General features: G+C 39.2%; 1 protein-coding gene across 4 annotated transcripts in view; it reads right to left on the bottom strand.

Moving 5' to 3' along the window:
• Nucleotides 1–17,410, bottom strand: part of ttyh2 (tweety family member 2) — a 70,744-nt gene that overhangs the window by 2,195 nt on the left and 51,139 nt on the right. For 2 of the 4 annotated variants that reach the window (XM_086304163.1, XM_086304161.1), the window contains 9 exons: nt 10,644–10,716; nt 6,276–6,345; nt 6,070–6,125; nt 2,586–2,678; nt 2,403–2,495; nt 1,874–2,016; nt 1,468–1,653; nt 1,291–1,369; nt 259–285 (listed from right to left, as the gene is read on the bottom strand). In XM_086304163.1, the coding sequence (XP_086160289.1) occupies nt 259–285; nt 1,291–1,369; nt 1,468–1,653; nt 1,874–2,016; nt 2,403–2,495; nt 2,586–2,678; nt 6,070–6,125; nt 6,276–6,345; nt 10,644–10,716 (820 nt within the window). The remainder of the gene's footprint in view (nt 1–258; nt 286–1,290; nt 1,370–1,467; nt 1,654–1,873; nt 2,017–2,402; nt 2,496–2,585; nt 2,679–6,069; nt 6,126–6,275; nt 6,346–10,643; nt 10,717–17,410) is intronic. The other 2 variants (XM_086304164.1, XM_086304162.1) reach the window with 1 other exon arrangement.

Below are 17,410 nucleotides of genomic sequence, written 5' to 3' on the forward strand. Positions count from 1 at the left end.
GCATGCACATAGGAGCTGACTGTGAAAGTACCCAGAGACGCAACTACCGTACCACCCTGTGAACACCAGGGGCTGAAATACCCTTGCTAAGTGAACCTATCTGCGACGGGGACAATAGGTTGCAGATTAAAAGTCATGCTAAACAGGAGAACTGCACAGGAGACGAGATAATGTGAGGTGAAGGAGAAATGATAGGAGATGGAACAGAGGGACAAGTGAGGGACTTTATTCCTGACAGAGAGAGAAGAAAAGACTTACTCGATTTCTATACTGCTGAGAGTATATCTCCAAAAGTTGATTAAAAAAAGAGGGAATATAGAAATGAAAGATACAAACAAACATACACATGACAAACAAACAAACAAACAAAAAATATATAAAAGAAGCTGTTAGCCGAAGATGACTGCATGATTCTGTACAGTTATAGCCATGAGGAAGAAATTAACATGCATATTATTTGGTTGTATTAAAGAGTCAAAAGACAGAGCATATCACATGTTTAGTTGGTACTTTAGCTGGAATTAAAGGTTGAAGGTTAATGATAATGATGGCTAACTTAAAAAGAATTACATACATTAAAACTGCAGTAACACATGTATAAATTTGGTTCAATTTAGATTCTAAACATATAAGCAATCTTTAATAAAACATCTGAGCAGGAAAAAGGATAAAAACTTATTTCTTTCCTATAACTGTAAGCAAAATCCAGATTAGAGATCTGTAAAATGGTGTACAGCATGCTATTAGGAGCGTGTGCTGAATGAAAACTTCATTTAAAATGTTTCTATTTTTATCTCTGTGATATAACAGGAGACTAGAGGCCCAGCAGGGTGCTGAGTTAATTCAGTGAGGAAGAAAAACTTGTGTGTTGACAGTGAAAGAGTTTATGGGTTACGGCCTGTGTCACCTTATCCCGAGAGAGAGGCCTGAGAGAGGCTAAATGATGTTCTGTTCTTATTAAATATTAACTAAATTACTTCTCCTCTCCTTGCTTTGGCACTGTAAGCCAGCCTCCTGTATGTTGTTCACAGCAGAAAATAAAAGCCACAGTGTAAAACACATGAGTATCTGGTTAAATACTATAAAGAACCTTTAAAAAGAGTGGATTTAATCGGAACTAAAATGTAAGTGACGTGAATGTAAAATGTAACAAAGGAGGTTAGCTGAGTCACCAAGTTAAAAAAAATGAAAGAAATAATAAGCTGTTATTTCTAAGAAAACCACTTCCTGAGTTTAACTGAGAAAGAAATGACATCATAGGAAGGACTTGGCCTCTGGGACCCAACGCACCGATGGGGGTGGAGAGCCTCGTCCTATCAGAGGCACATTCTCATACCGTGGATTTCCCCCGAAAAGAGCTGTGTGGTTCCTGCAGAAAAAAATGAGACAAGTGACTCGGATATGGCTCAAATTTCTGATGTCACTTTCCGCCGCCCCCCCCCCCAAGTTGTTTTTTTTTTGACTCACATGTACTCAGACATTGGGGCATTGGAGACAGCCGGGGCGGGCGGGTGCAGGCTGGTCTGGCTGCCCATGCTGCTGCTGTAGCTGCAGAAGCTGTGCATGTTGGTGTGGTCAGGGTTCTGAGACCCTAATCTCCTTGCCCGTGGGTTGAACGGGTCCTCCTCATCCATGTCATCGTAATCTTGTTCCCTTCAGTGAAAAATTAGGAAAGGAGCATCAGAGGAAAGGTTTACGATATTGCATTTCTTGGGTACGGTGTGAATGACGCCTGATGGAAACAAAACTTCAAATTACAGTATTCTTTGGTATGTGCTGGCTTAGACGGTACACCGGGATGTACATAGAGAATGGTGCAGAATGAGAAAATGAGGGCGCTCAAGCAGGCAGACGAGCCTGAAAATGTACTGACCTGCAGGCAATTTGTCTCCATGCCCTGGGAATGGCACACAGCATGACAGTGAAGGCACAGGCTGCCAGAATGGAGAACAGGCAGAGGTACAGTACACCCTCCACTCCATCATAGCACACCCCCACCATTGCATCCAGGTAGTCCTAAAGAGGTCAAATGCAGAACACAGATATGTGGCCAAACTGTTTGCTCATTATCTGTACTCTCGCTGCCATGTTTGACTACACAGCGGAACAAAATGAGCCAAAGATGAAAAGGCACTTAGTGCACCGGTGTGCGTCATCATTTTCTTCATTTATGTCTTGCACATTCGGTGGGACTTCAACATCATTCACGTAAACCGCATTGCAGTCATGAACCGCACTGTGCAAACAAACTTGCAAACAACAAAAGAGGTTTTTAAAATTACTTTTATCTTCTCTGCTCTCAGTTCCACTTTCAGTTTTACTCTGAAATCCTGAATGGCCACTTACTCTCAAGTTGACCTAGTTGTGCTTCTCTAATGCCAATTAGGATGCAGTGAACAAACCTTGTTGAGCCCCCTGCAGTCCAGCAGGGCGGTCAGCTGGTGCAGACTGGCCTCCGAGGAGTTGAGCAAATGTTGTATACCCAGGAGATCTCTCTGTGGAGAGGTCAGCGTATCATTGAAAAACACTTCAGCCCTTATTTTTTTTCTCAAACTACAGCATAAAAGTGTTTCTGTGTGCCATACCTCAGCCGTAGGAAACAGTGGTACAGCAAACTGCAACAGACCCTGGATCTGGATCTGCATGGTGGTCAGAGACCTCTGGAAGATGGCCAGAGGCTGCAAACAAAAGTACAGAAGCAAATGAACAGCAAGCAAATAACACATATGAATGCAGCAAGCCTTGGGCTGAGTAATAGAGGTACTGTAATATGTACAGTAATTTAAAAAAAGCCTCAAAAACTATAGGTAAAAACATTAATGCCATAATAATTGGCTTTGATTTTATGTCACTGATCTGGTTTGGATTTATTGAAATGGAAAATCCAGGTTAATGGTCAAAAAGACTGGCCTAAGCTAAATCTAATTTTCATTGGAGGTATTGGGTGTTATCACAGTTTGTGTTTCCCCCTGTTTTATACAGCGATTTCAGATTTTACAACTTTATTAAAAACCCAACTTTTTCTTATGATAATATAAATACAAATAAAATTTTTATATGTCAAAACGTCAGATTCTTCACTTCATTTTAACATGCTTTGATTTTGGTTACTTGAGACACAATATCCCATCTCAACAACAGATCTATGTTCCCACCAGCAGGGGGCAAAATAAGCATCCAAATTCAGCCCAGAGTAATGGGATAGTCTGTTCTACCTGAAACACAATCGTTCCTGCCTTTTTTTTAAAAATTAACATTCAAGTATGATCATATATCAATTAATCTGCCATATCTTCAAAGTAAATCTGTATCTTCACAGTCATCCAGCCTAACAAGACGAGCCTGGAAACCCCCACGCCTGGGGCACAGTGTTAAATTGAAACAAGATGTGGTCAATTACCTCAACTATACATAAATGTAATTGCTTTCCTCTGATCTGACATTTTTTCTCGATCTACACGATCGTCCATGGCCCAGTAGCTCTCTGCTACACAGTCGACTGGCTTCAATTGATTTTTTTCCCCCAACTTTAGCTTGAGTGAGTTTGTTCTAAGCCAAATAAAGTGAAAAAATAGGACAAAGACAGTGCATGGAGGAGGACAGTAAAAAAAAAAGAGAAGAGATGATAAAAATAGATAAAGAGTTGGCACAGGAGTGATGCCAAAGGCAGTGTTACGCTGGGGCAGGAAGGTAGACCCGCAGGGCACTGCGGAGAGACAAACACCTAAGAGAGTAAGATAAACAGGGGGGAGAAGCTTGTTTGCTTGCCAGTCAGTGTGAATTCCTGTATCTGCCAGCTTGCTTGTGAACTTTGCACCTGTTGGCTATCTGTGTGACAGTGAAAAGAGCGCTGACTTTGTTTACCAGGCAAGGTGACGCTTGTCTGCCCTCTGCCGCTGTGCTCTTGTGGTGTGCTCCTCGGGGCATGTCTACAAGAGCCAGATAATAAGATCTGAGGTCTGGTGAACCAGAACTTACAGAAATTGACTTAACTGCTGACTGATGTCAGCTGGGAAGTCAGTGAAGTGACCCACAAACTGCTTCCCTGAAGAGTAACTCCACAGATCCTCAGAAGAGTGGGAGGAGAAGAGATTCTCCAGGTTGTTTCATCTAACGTGCAATTTCATAGCCTTTGTCTCGGCAGTTTTGTAACACTAAGGTATGCTTTGTCATGCATCAAGGAAGCAAGAACAGAAAGAGAGAAAAATAATGGCGACAGTCTTTGATCCTTGGTGGTTTTATAACTCCTCTGCTAGAAGTTAGGATGTAACTCAGACAGACAGGGCTGGACGAAGGGAAAGCCTGACAAAGATGAAGCCTGAGGGGCAAAGAAATGAGCAAAGACTGAGCATCGCAAATTACAGTTCAAAAGACATGAAGGCATTTTGCTGTTAAAACGGAGCGACATTTGTTTTTTGTAGCTATTAATATCGATTAGAATCGCCACAACAACAGCTGTCTTAAGTCTGTTTAAATGAGTCAGGAATGACCTTGCTCGTATTTAAATGGTCTTTTAAATGCTGTTTACACAATTCACATTTCTGAGATAAAAAAAAAAAATTCAGATAAGTTTCTTTTTAATAAATAAAAAAAAGAATAAGTAACAGTTTCTTCTTTAAACTTCTAAGATGGAGTTTTGAGGAGAAATTTGGAGTCTTTTAAGGGCTGATTATAAAAAAGAATATAATATTAATCCTGCCATAATTAAACTAATATTAGGCTTAATCATGAATCTGTTTGATATTTCCTCATTAATACCTTTAAAAAAGTAAAAAAAAAAATCAGGACAAAGCGTCTATTTGAATGTTGATGCAGTGGGTAGTTTGAACAGATTTGTTAAATTCAAAATAAACATACACTCACGGGACACTTTATTAGGTACACCTTACTAGTCTTCGAACTTCTTTAATTCTTCATGGCACACATTCAGTAAGGTGCAGGAAACTGCTCAGAGGTTTTGCTCCATACTAACATGATAGCGTCACACAGTTGCTGCACATTTGTTGAGTGCACATCCATGATGCAAATCTCCTGTTCCACCAAGGTGCTCTACTGGATTGAGGTATGGTGTCTGGTGATGTTCAATCTCAGTTTGAGATTTTTTGAGCTCTGCGACACGATGTGTTATCTTGCTGGAAACAGTATCCACACTGCTACACCACCAGTAGGAACTTATGTAATGATATAAGGCAGGACAGATGCTTTCATGTCGCTTTTGTCAAATTCTGTTCTCGCCATTCAAATGTCACAGCAAAAATAGAGACTCATCAGACTAAGCAACATTATAATCTTCTATACTCCAGTTTTGGTGAACCTGTGTGAACTGTACTCTTGTTATCAGCTGACAAGAGAGACAGCCTGTGTGGTCTTCTGCTGCTGTAGCCCATCTGCTTCAATATGTTGTACACTCAGAGACGCTCTTCTGCATACCTTCTGCTATGTTCCTGTCCTATAAGCTTGAAACAGTCTGGCCATTCTACTCTGACCTCTGGCATCAACAAGCCATTTTCACCCAGAGAGCTGCTGCTCACATGATATTTTTTCCTTTTTGGGCCATTCTCTGCAAACCCCTGAGATGACTGTCTGGGGAAATCCCAGAAGATCGGCAGTCTTTGAAACAATCAGAGCAGCCCATCTGGCACCAACAACCAACCACAACACAGTTCAAAGTCACTTAAATCGCCTTTTTTGTCCCATTCTGATGCTTGGTTTGAATTTCACCAGCCCATCTTGAGCATGTCTTCATGCCTAAAAGCAGTGAGTTGTCACCCTGTGACTCTTACATTTCTGTTAACTAGCAGCTGAACATGTGTACCTAATAATGTTGATGGCAAGTGCATAGCCACCAAAATAACAACATTTAACAACGTTAAATTGTATCTGTAAAATACCCAGCAAGTGTCCAGTTTTACCTGCACATCATAAATCCTCATTTATGGATAAAGATTTAATTTCAAATGTCTACAGAACATTTCTTTGTGTTAATCAAAACTCTTTTGGCTTAGATGTGTGGACATTTTATGACCTGCAATTTTTGCGAGGAGCTCTGCAACACATCCCGTTTCCTACCTGCTGGAAGGGGTTGGAGAGAGTCTGGTTGCAGTACAGATAGTAATGAACAATATCTGAGAAAACACAAACACAAAAGCAGGCAGAAAATGTTTTTTCATCATCATTGTCCTCGCCTTGCTAAATATCAATTATCGCCATGGCCACAAATTTAATGTCACATAATGAATCCATTAAACGATCATTATTATTCACACCACACTTACCAGCACTGATGACATCCTTTGTTTTACTCATGATGTATTTGTCAGGGGAAATGCAGAAATCACTCGTGCCCTAAAATAAAACAGGAGATGTGAGAGGAGTGGAAAGAGAGTGGAAAACAAGGACATATCAGAAAAAAAGATTGAATGGTTCACATTTCATGACTCACAAAAAAATTCATGACTCACATTTCAAAGAAGGAATGATGTGGTGTGTCAAATGAAAGTAATCAGCTTGACAATTATTTATACATATTTTGTACTAAAACATTTTTCCAGAAACATGAATAGTGATTGCTATCATTTTTAGCGCCTTTTGACACAGTAGAGGGAATACGGCTGTTTTTGTACCCCTTTAACACATCTTAACAGGAATGCTTTTCAATTCAATGCAAAGTGCTAACAAGAAACCTGCCTTGGCAAAAATAACAAAAGACAAGTGGCAGTCTCCGCTGAACTGTGCCGTCTGAATGCTAAATGTCCCCGGGGCTCAGGACAAACACTGCGTGTAGCTTAACCTTCTCTGGGGGGTACGCTAATGAGCCCCACACAGAAGAGATAAAGCAAACTGTGTTTCCCAGCAAACCTGAGCTAGTTTGTTAGAGACGAGCTCTGCAATTCAGGAGCAAGTCTGTTAGAATTCCTGAAGGGACGACAGTGAATCTCAGAAAATGCAAAGTTCTGACTACCCACTGTTGGTAATTAGGAGTTCTGCCAATGGGGTGTATTCATTATGCATTTATTTACTAAGGATTCAGCCATTAATTTAAGTGCAGTCTGCACACAGACAGGATGTGAAGATTATCTTGCAGGTCTGTCAGTCACACCTGTAAATGCAGTCACACATGAAGCTGATCAGAAACTCAGATAAATCCAGATTCTATGTACTAAACAGTTGTTAGTTCCTGTGGTTGTGGTGGGTGTTTTCGCGTCATTAGAGCAGGGCAATGAAATGCATTCTTATTTAAAGTGGGACACAGCTGCGCGACTGCAGTGGCAAATCGATTTTCACAAGTTCAGCTCTCAGTCGGGGTGGAGGAGGTCGAAGATTTTCAGACATTTTCAGATGGCAGTGGTACGTGGAGGTTAAAGAGGTCACCATGTGTGTGGCGTTCCTGCACATACGCACAAATTCTCCATAGGTGCTAGCTGGCTCGCTGAGCTGAAAAATTGTGTAGAACAATTACATCTAAACAGGAATGTTGGCCTGTCCTGTGTTCAGTCTGTAGTGCCTGAAAATGCTGTCAGTGATTTTATTATAAATGAGGTTTTTGCATAAATTCAATCGAATAGTAAATTCAAAAGAGATCTTTCAATTAATGAGTACTTTCACATCTTTCTCTATGTTAAATTTTGTTTTTTGGAATTAGGGCTGAAAAGATCAAAAAATGCAAACAAATAAACACATTCTAACCGCTTTTGCCGCTTTTCTCTATTTGATATAAATTCTAAAAGAATTTGTTTAAAGAAGACACCTGATTAAAGCATAAAGAATGAATCAACATTTATTAAAGATGAAATGCCTTCATACGATGATGTCTACAAGTCTGTTATTAGAAACTGAAAACTGTGAAGTCCACACTGACTCACAAGCACCAACTGTCTGCCTAACATTTATGCAAGCAGTTTGCATATAACCATCACATTTATATAAAGGAACACACACACATGAAATCTGGGCCTTTCACATAAACATCTCCTTTAAGAAGTAACACCTGCATCGACATAAGCACAAGCTCCTATTTACACATATAAATGATGTCTGAGGAGCCAGTGCAGATTCTTCATGTAATTGCTTTTACGAAGCCTTTATGATGTTTACTCCCAGGCAAAGAAAAGGCCCAGGTGGACTTTATCTATAAATTCTCAGAAACAGAGGTACAGTAAAAGCCAATTTCTATCCCGACTATCTACACAAATGTATCATCTAGGGTTATACACTGGATCCTTAATGAATCTATTAGACTACCTGTCATAAAAAAAGGAAAACATTTCAGAAATTTGTCAAAATAATATTTTTCATTATTAGTTATTTTGTTATTTATTTTGGTATTAATTAATAGCAAACTGATTTCACATATTTACACCCAAATTTGAGCACATGGACTTCTCAGAAAAAAACTCTGTAATGAATTGAGCATAAAATTAAACAGCTAAAAGTAATTTTTCTGTCAAGGACTGCAAGTAAATAACTAATTTGGCATTCTAATCAAAAAAACATGTTTTCTGATTTTTAAACATTTTTTTGCAAAACAGTACATCAGAAAATTCAGGGTTAACTATAATTATATACTGGTATTAAAAATATCATTTTTAAAGATCTTGCGTATAGCAGTTAATTAACCATTACAGAAACATAAAGAAATATTATCAGTCCTACTAATTTCATGTCAAACTCATTTTACAGTTTGATGTTAAGTGGAATAAATGAGTGGACCTCCACTGTCTGTCAATCTAAAGAAGTTTAACTACACATTTAAACCCTGAGATATTTAAATATCAGAAAAACCTGATCAGTAATGCTGTTCTAGAAAGTTTAAAGAAATCTGTCAGCATGGCCCCTAAATTATGACAAATTAATGTCTAAAATTACAGAAAACGTTACTGTAGCTCACTGAGTTTTTGTTAATTCACATAAAATGCCAATTTTTTTTATTGAATTTATGTATAAATCTTTTTAACTCTGGACCCCCACCCCCCCGAGAAAAGTTTCACTTTGTATCTGTCTTGTATACAGTGTACTGTCAGCACAGTGGTTCAGTAGTTAGTGCTGTTATCTACTAGCAAAATGTTTCGGGGTTCAAACCTGACCAAAATCATTTCCAAGTGTATGAATGAATAATAAAATATATTGATGGTTTTCTAATAGAGCTACTCTTACACTCTTTTAACAGATCTGTGTATGTGCTGTTTTAATAAAGTACAAAATTGTCACCAGAGTTTCAAGACTGGGCTCTACAAGGTTCGGCCCACAAGAATAAGAATAAGAACAAGCTGTTGTACCGCTAAAGACAGGTTCTTTATTTTTTAAGGGTGTACAAATCACTCATTCAGCCTCAGCCTCAGTGACACCCAGCAGACACGTTACATAAAAGTGAGACGTAATGATTTTGTAACACACACAAAATCATTACGTCTGAGAGGACAAGATGTACCCGTGACTCTTCTGAAGCAATTTATGAAAAGTTATATTATTCATTTATCAAGGGGAGATGTAGAACAAGAAGACCTTTTAGTTAGATTACCATGTAATTTACTGGATGCTTTCAAGTTCCTTAAAGGGAAAGTACTGTCTTTCCGTTGAGATAAGCCTTACACACCATAGATGGACCTGAACGCAGCATGTGTCATGGTGCAGGAGACTAAATGGACAGGATGAATCATCTACTGAGAAATTCTGTATTTGTCTGCATTTGCAATGTCTTGACCGGTGGATGCAGATGGGGGTTTTGGTGTTTTAGTCATACATGTGTGCCGTAGCATTGCTATAAAAGGAAACCATTAGTGTCATTGTGTCAGGAAATGAAGACCACACCGAGTGAAGCCTCGCAAAGAAGACTTGAACATGCAGATAAAAAGGAAGATAAACCCAGACACCACTGTGCAACAGATCAAACTTCTCGCTGTTACTTACTCCTGATTACTTGACGCTCATTATCTCCAAATTTAATTCAAACGTGTAAACATCCAGCAACAAAACTGAGAAAAATAGCACAGACGCCCGAGGCAGCTTAGTCAAACACCAGTGCTCAGCCACCTGATATTCATCGTGTCTCATGTTTCTCTCTATTTTCACGGTGAGTTCTCACCTCCACATCGATCAAACACTTGCGCGGCTTTTTTAAGCCTTGGGACGATGAGAGAGGAAAAACACTGAAATTAATCACCTACTCAGTGTGAATACGGCAATTGGATTCGTGTTGTCATAATCCTTGAATTGGAATCGGGTTATTGAGCTCTGTATAATGCTGCTGAGAAGGTGTGGGTTTGCAATTTTGTTCTTTTATCAGTCTATTTTTAGTGCCGTGTGTTTTGACAGCAGAGATCAAAAGCTCATGACGTGGTAGACGGATAGCTGTGATCAGAAGAATTTGAGATTGGGCAGTTTTAGAACCTGTTTAGATGACTCTGTGCATCTGTGAGGGATCTCTGTCACTTAGACTGATTTCATAAATATTTTTGTAACCTTAACATCCTGATAAAGCTTAAATACTTGGCTTTTAAGCTTAGAACCACTAATTAGCAGCTAATACCTTAAATAGATAGATAGTTTCTGCAAACTATCAAGTATCATAAGAGAGGTGACCAGTTTAGGGTATTTTATATCAAAGTAAGTCAGTCACTCAGGGGTAAGAAAGCGAGGGAGCTTACCACAGCGGTTGCCAGGTCAGCTCCCAGTGAAGTCCAGCTCAGGACTAGCGTCAGCACTCCAAACACCATCATCCTGCAGAAATACAAAGAAACAACAGGGTCAGGTTGAAACTCAGTGCAGTGATCTGTTTATTTGCTAAATTAAACTAAGATTAACTGAAGGCTCAGTGAACCAGGACACAATGGCTCATTAAAGCTTGGTATTTATCCAAGTGAATGAGTCAGTGATTTAAATACTTGACCCGGTTTGCATTAGGTTCATTCCAATTACTTGCAGTGATTACAGGTAAACACTATTGTAATCACACTGCTAGAAAACCAAGAAGTACTCTGGGTTTGTCATACGAATCTGCACTTATTATATCAGTGGTATATCAGCACCTTCAATTTGATATGGTTCCTACATCAACATTCTTTTGAAGCTGTGTTTTTGAGCCACTAATATTAAGTCTAATCACTCCATTTAATCTGTGTCTTTGCACTGATAGAAAAATCACAAAGATGAATGCCATGAATGCTAAGAGACGCTTCAAAGTAGAGTTGAGTCATTATCTTTGCAAGCAACTGCTTTTCCAAACTAGTAATAAAGCGACCCCTTTGGAATAGTTGCATGTTTTAAGCATGTCTTATAACTACTGTATATAACAAAATAACAATCAAAATGGAGAAACAAAAAGAGCTATTGTAGAGTCCGTGTCATAACAGCTTCTGCTACTCATAAGAAATGGCTCGCGACCCAAGAGGAAGAAATGCTGATGTCACTGGGCTGTCATCACCAGAAAAAGTCACAGCAGTCATGTTTACTTCCATGGAGTTGATTCTGCTGCTTCAACATACAGCTGCAGAAGAACAGCTAATCTTCAACAGTGCTCATCCGCTCTGTTTGCCGACATCTGATTATAGCGAACTCAGTGGATGGATGTTCCTGCACCCATGTGTTTGTTTTACAGTGAATCCATACCCTGATGATGTCAACTTATTAGATGATAAGATGATGACATCAAATGATTTACACAGAGGCTGAGAGATTGCAGGCCCTGGCTGTCCATTTTGGCATGCAGGAAAGTGTTGATGTACTAAAATAGGAGATCAATACCTATTAAAGACAATCATAGATCAGCTCTGGTTAAGTGAAAAGAATTTCCAGAAAATCCAATAAGCTCCTGATTCATGTCACCACAGTTTAAATCGGATTTTTTTTCTATGCATGTCCAGGCTCATCGCCAGCCTGTTCATCTTTCAGCACCCCACAGATCCCAGGCTAATCCATTTCTCAATGCACTGAATTGATACTGAGCTCCCAATATTGAACTTACAATCCGCTACTTCTGTCCTTTTCTCTTTGTCTCTACTTCTCTATATATTCCCTTTGCCCTCTCTACAGTGTATTTTCAACGCCCTCTGCCTTCAAATCAGATCCTCATACTTAAAGTCTGTCTCCTTCCTTCTGTCTGATACAGACCTCTCACTAGGCCCAGACAATTTGCGAGATAGGAAAGAGAGTGAGGCTTCACAGATTCCTTATCTTATTTTAGACTCGACAAGCAGAACTAATGCAAACGTTCTTCACCGTCTTACTCGTTCACTGCGATAACTTGCATTAATATGTGATTATATCTGCATATGGCTATATAAGGGGTACTGTATAGAACACTTTACACCAGTATCACATCTGGTTCTTGGTGGTAACTACAACAACTATAAAGGGATAAGAAGAAAATTCTGATTCCTTTTCTGACACTTTTGTAATTCCTCCTCGCAGACAAGAGCCTCACAGGGTTACATTTGCTGTGCCAATTGTCTCTCTTTCTGTCAGCAAAATTACACAAAAGCTACATGGCCAAATTTCATCAAACCTGCTGCAGAGATATAGCAGCAGAAAAGAATGAACCTTTTGTATTTTGGTGCAAATTCTCACTTTCTCTAAAATTGATAGCTAGGACACTGGCCTTAGAAGACTGTGCTCTTCCTGTATTTTTCCCATGAAATACTAATGCTGCATCTCAAATCACATATTTCCTCTTTTGTTTGCCTAGAGTAGCCACACTAAAAAGAACAGCTACACCCGGTACACTCCAAGTAACTTGGTGGTATGCTTAAAACAGACAAAACCCTGAGTGTAAAATTCTGTACACTTTTCATTTTCACTAGCCACCATCTTGGTGATGCACCAATAATTTGTTTGACAGTAACAGGAATACATTGTCAGCATAGATGGAAACGCTACCGTTAGCTATCTATATCTATATTGATATCTATATCTATAGTTATAACAACAAATTAGAAAATTCTTTCATAACAACTATAATTATATTTTAGCATTAAAAATGCTGTTTTGATAAAGAGCTTGTGCATACTGGTGGATTAACTATTATACATACATTAACATAGAAAATGATTTTGGCAATTTAGGCTAATTTAGGCTTGTTAGCCCTGCAATAGACCGGCAGCCTGTCCAGAGTGTACACCGGCTCTCACCCCATGGCTGCTGGGATGGGTACTGAATTGGATGGATGTTAATTTAGGGTCATAAGAGTTTGAACAATGAAGAAAACTGGACTTCTTTATGTTTTCATTGTTCACCTAAGATGCTTCTTCAGTTCACTTGTTTTCTCAAGCTCTTAAGACAACCATAAGTTGAATGATAACCTACACACTGCAGCTGTGTCTTGGCGTATATTTTATTTTCTTCGGTGTAAAAGAATTTAGCTTTGGATATGTGGACAAAGGTTTGACAAGTTGTAAATGTAAGAAAAGTTGGCAGCTTGTACAGCAATGGTCAAATGCTCCAACCGTTATTTCCAATGAGTGAATAGCTCTTTCTTCTTTTTTTTTTTGTCTTGGGTCAATTTGCTGGTCTGGAACATTCAGGTCTGTGTTATCACAATGCCAAAGAAGAAAGGCGAAAGGAATAGCCTGAGAGAAGCAACAGTTGCTGTCCACAGGGAAGCCTATCATACTACAGTGAGAAAGATTATTCACAACTGGAAAACAAGTCAGTTGCCAATCTTCCCAGCAAATTCACCCTAAAGCCAGACTTTGCAATGCTCAGAGAAACTGCACAAAAAAATATAAAAACAGTTAAGCTACATCTCAAACTCTACAGGCCACAGTTAGCTGGTTAATGTTAAAGTTCATGACAGTAGAGTTAGAAAAATACTAAACAAGTATGGCTTGTTTGGAAGAGTTAACGGGAGAAAAGCAAACATCTGTAACAAAAAAGAAAAAGGCAGTACAGCTTAATTTTGCAAAGTTGCATCTGAACAAACCACAAGATCTCTGGAACAACGTTCTTTAGACATATGGGACCATGTTTGGCAAAAAAAAACGAAACCAAAAAACACAGCATGTCAGTATAAACACCTCATATTAACTGTCAAGCGCGGTGGTAGAAGGATGATAATTAGCAATTTGAAACAGTAATCCATGCCTTTGTAGCCGTTCGGCTGGATTACTGTAATTCTCTTTATTATGGGGTGAGTCAATCTTCTGTTTTTCAACTGCAGCTAGTTCAGAATGCTGCAGCATGTCTTTTGACTGGCACTCGTAGATGCAAGCATATCACCCCAGTTTTATATTCACTTCATTGGCTGCCCGTGCATTTTAGGATCCATTTTAAGCTACTTTTATTTGGTTTTTAAATGTTTGTCCAATGCTGCCACTCTGTACCTCTCTGAGCTTCTTCATCCATGCATACCTTCCCGGTCCCTCAGGTTGACAGACCAGTTCCTCCTAAGCGTGCCCAGGACTAATCGTAAACTCAGAGGGGATCGGGCATTTACTGTGGCAGCACCAAAATTGTGGAATGAGTTGCCTTTACATGTTAGACAGGCGCCTTCCTTATCTGTTTTTAAATCACGTCTTAAAACATATCTATTCACCTTGGCTTTCAGCACAGCAGGACTTGTTGATGTTTCTTAATATGTTTCTTATTAATTATATTATTTTTAATTTTAAGATATTCTATATGTAAACTGTTTTCTCTTTGTTTTATATTTGTAGCACTTTGGCTAACATTGTCGGATGTAAAGTGCATTATAAATAAAGATGCTATGCTATGCTAATTAGGCTCGTTTCACAGTCACAGAACCTGGGTAGTCTGGAGACATCAAGTCAACCTCTCTGTATGCCAAAGTCAACCTGATTGAAATATTGTGGTGGGATCTAAAGAGACCAGTGCACAGATGAATACCTGCAAATCAGTGAACTGAAGCAAATTTGTAAAGAAGAGTGGGCCACATTGCTCCACAAGAATGCGATGATGATGTTGGTTTATGACAAAGTTATACAGCAAAAGAAATTGTGGAAAAAAATCATGGGTTCCAGTTGGTTTTTCACAGCACTGGATAGAGTCCTGTGAAAAATGTTCAGATGACTTAAGCGTGTGTAGTGGTATGTAGAATTTTTCATACTGAGACCCAATGTAAATGGGAAGCGGGGCACATGAACTGCAAACTGCTCTGTGTTGAAAGGAGTTTTCTCTTTCATTCACCGTGCATTTCTCTGTCTTTGTTTTTCCAGTCTTTCCTCGTTTTGGCTCTGTAGCTACATGTTTCTGATCTACGGTAACTGAGCCCATCAGTTGATGAGTGTTTATTGTTTGATGTCTTCTCAACACTACATAGAGAAAAGGTAATTACTCTTCTTTGTAAAGTGCCCTGTGATGACTGTTGTTGCAAACTAGAGCTTTATTCCTAAAACTAAAGTGAAATTAAAATAAATTATTCAGTTTTGTGCTCTGTGAGACGAATGGGAATCAATGGGATACAAGGAAAATAGGGTTTAAAGTTGAGTCAAGTGCAAAAGTTACAGAGTTCAATGAGCAGGTCAGATGATGCTAGTAAATGCATTCAAGGATGAGGTCAAGTGACTGAATTAAATCAGAGTGGGAAGGGGATTTTCTTCTCTACTAAAAAATATTTTGCTGTAAACTTCTGTTATAGCTAGTCTATACAGGGAGTGCAGAATTATTAGGCAAGTTGTATTTTTGAGGAATAATGTTATTATTGAACAACAACCATGTTCTCAATGAACCCAAAAAACTCATTAATATCAAAGCTGAATGTTTTTGGAAGTAGTTTTTAGTTTGTTTTTAGTTTTAGCTATTTTAGGGGGATATCTGTGTGTGCAGGTGACTATTACTGTGCATAATTATTAGGCAACTTAACAAAAAACAAATATATACTCATTTCAATTATTTATTTTTACCAGTGACACCAATATAACATCTCCACATTCACAAATATACATTTCTGACATTCAAAAACAAAACAAAAACAAATCAGCGACCAATATAGCCACCTTTCTTTGCAAGGACACTCAAAAGCCTGCCATCCATGGATTCTGTCAGTGTTTTGATCTGTTCACCATCAACATTGCGTGCGGCAGCAACCACAGCCTCCCAGACACTGTTCAGAGAGGTGTACTGTTTTCCCTCCTTGTAAATCTCACATTTGATGATGGACCACAGGTTCTCAATGGGGTTCAGATCATGTGAACAAGGTGGCCATGTCATTAGTTTTTCTTCTTTTATACCCTTTCTTGCCAGCCACGCTGTGGAGTACTTGGACGCGTGTGACGGAGCATTGTCCTGCATGAAAATCATGTTTTCCTTGAAGGATGCAGACTTCTTCCTGTACCACTGCTTGAAGAAGGTGTCTTCCAGAAACTGGCAGTAGGACTGGGAGTTGAGCTCGACTCCATCCTCAACCCGAAAAGGCCCCACAAGCTCATCTTTGATGATACCAGCCCAAACCAGTACTCCACCTCCACCTTGCTGGGGTCTGAGTCGGACTGGAGCTCTCTGCCCTTTACCAATCCAGCCACGGGCCCATCCATCTGGCCCATCGAGACTCCCTCTCATTTCATCAGTCCATAAAACCTTAGAAAAACCAGTCTTGAGATATTTCTTGGCCCAGTCTTGACGTTTCAGCTTGTATGTCTTGTTCAGTGGTGGTCGTCTTTCAGCCTTTCTTACCTTGGCCATGTCTCTGAGTATATTGCACACCTTGTGCTTTTGGGCACTCCAGTGATGTTGCAGCTCTGAAATATGGCCAAACTGGTGGCAAGTGGCATCTTGGCAGCTGCACGCTTGACTTTTCTCAGTTCATGGGCAGTTATTTTGCGCCTTGGTTTTTCCACACGCTTCTTGCGACCCTGTTGACTATTTTGAATGAAACGCTTGATTGTTCGATGATCACGCTTCAGAAGCTTTGCAATTTTGAGACTGCTGCATCCCTCTGCAAGATATCTCACTATTTTTGACTTTTCTGAGCCTGTCAAGTCCTTCTTTTGACCCATTTTGCCAAAGGAAAGGACGTTGCCTAATAATTATGCACACCTGATATAGGGTGTTGATGTCATTAGACCACACCCCTTCTCATTACAGAGATGCACATCACCTATAATATGCTTTTTTTTTATTTTTATTTTTTTAGAATATTATATATATATAATATATATATATAATATATATATTAAGCATATTATATTCAGCTGTGCTGAATATAATATGCTTAATTGGTAGTAGGCTTTCGAGCCTATACAGCTTGGAGTAAGACAACATGCATGAAGAGGATGATGTGGACAAAATACTCATTTGCCTAATAATTCTGCACTCCCTGTATAAATGTATAGAAAGTGAAAGCTTTGTCATCCTTACACAAGCCCCCATTAAATGTTCTAATTAAAACTGAGCAAAATGATAGAGATGTGACCTCAGAGCAGATATGCATGGGTACTGAGACCTCACTGCCAGTGCTAATTAG

The sequence above is a fragment of the Aulonocara sp. 'chitande type north' Nkhata Bay genome, linkage group LG8 (assembly GCF_057382095.1).
Source record: "Aulonocara sp. 'chitande type north' Nkhata Bay isolate Kocher_YH1m ecotype deep benthic linkage group LG8, A_spYH_male_GT1.1, whole genome shotgun sequence".
In the NCBI taxonomy this organism is placed as follows: domain Eukaryota; kingdom Metazoa; phylum Chordata; class Actinopteri; order Cichliformes; family Cichlidae; genus Aulonocara; species Aulonocara sp. 'chitande type north' Nkhata Bay.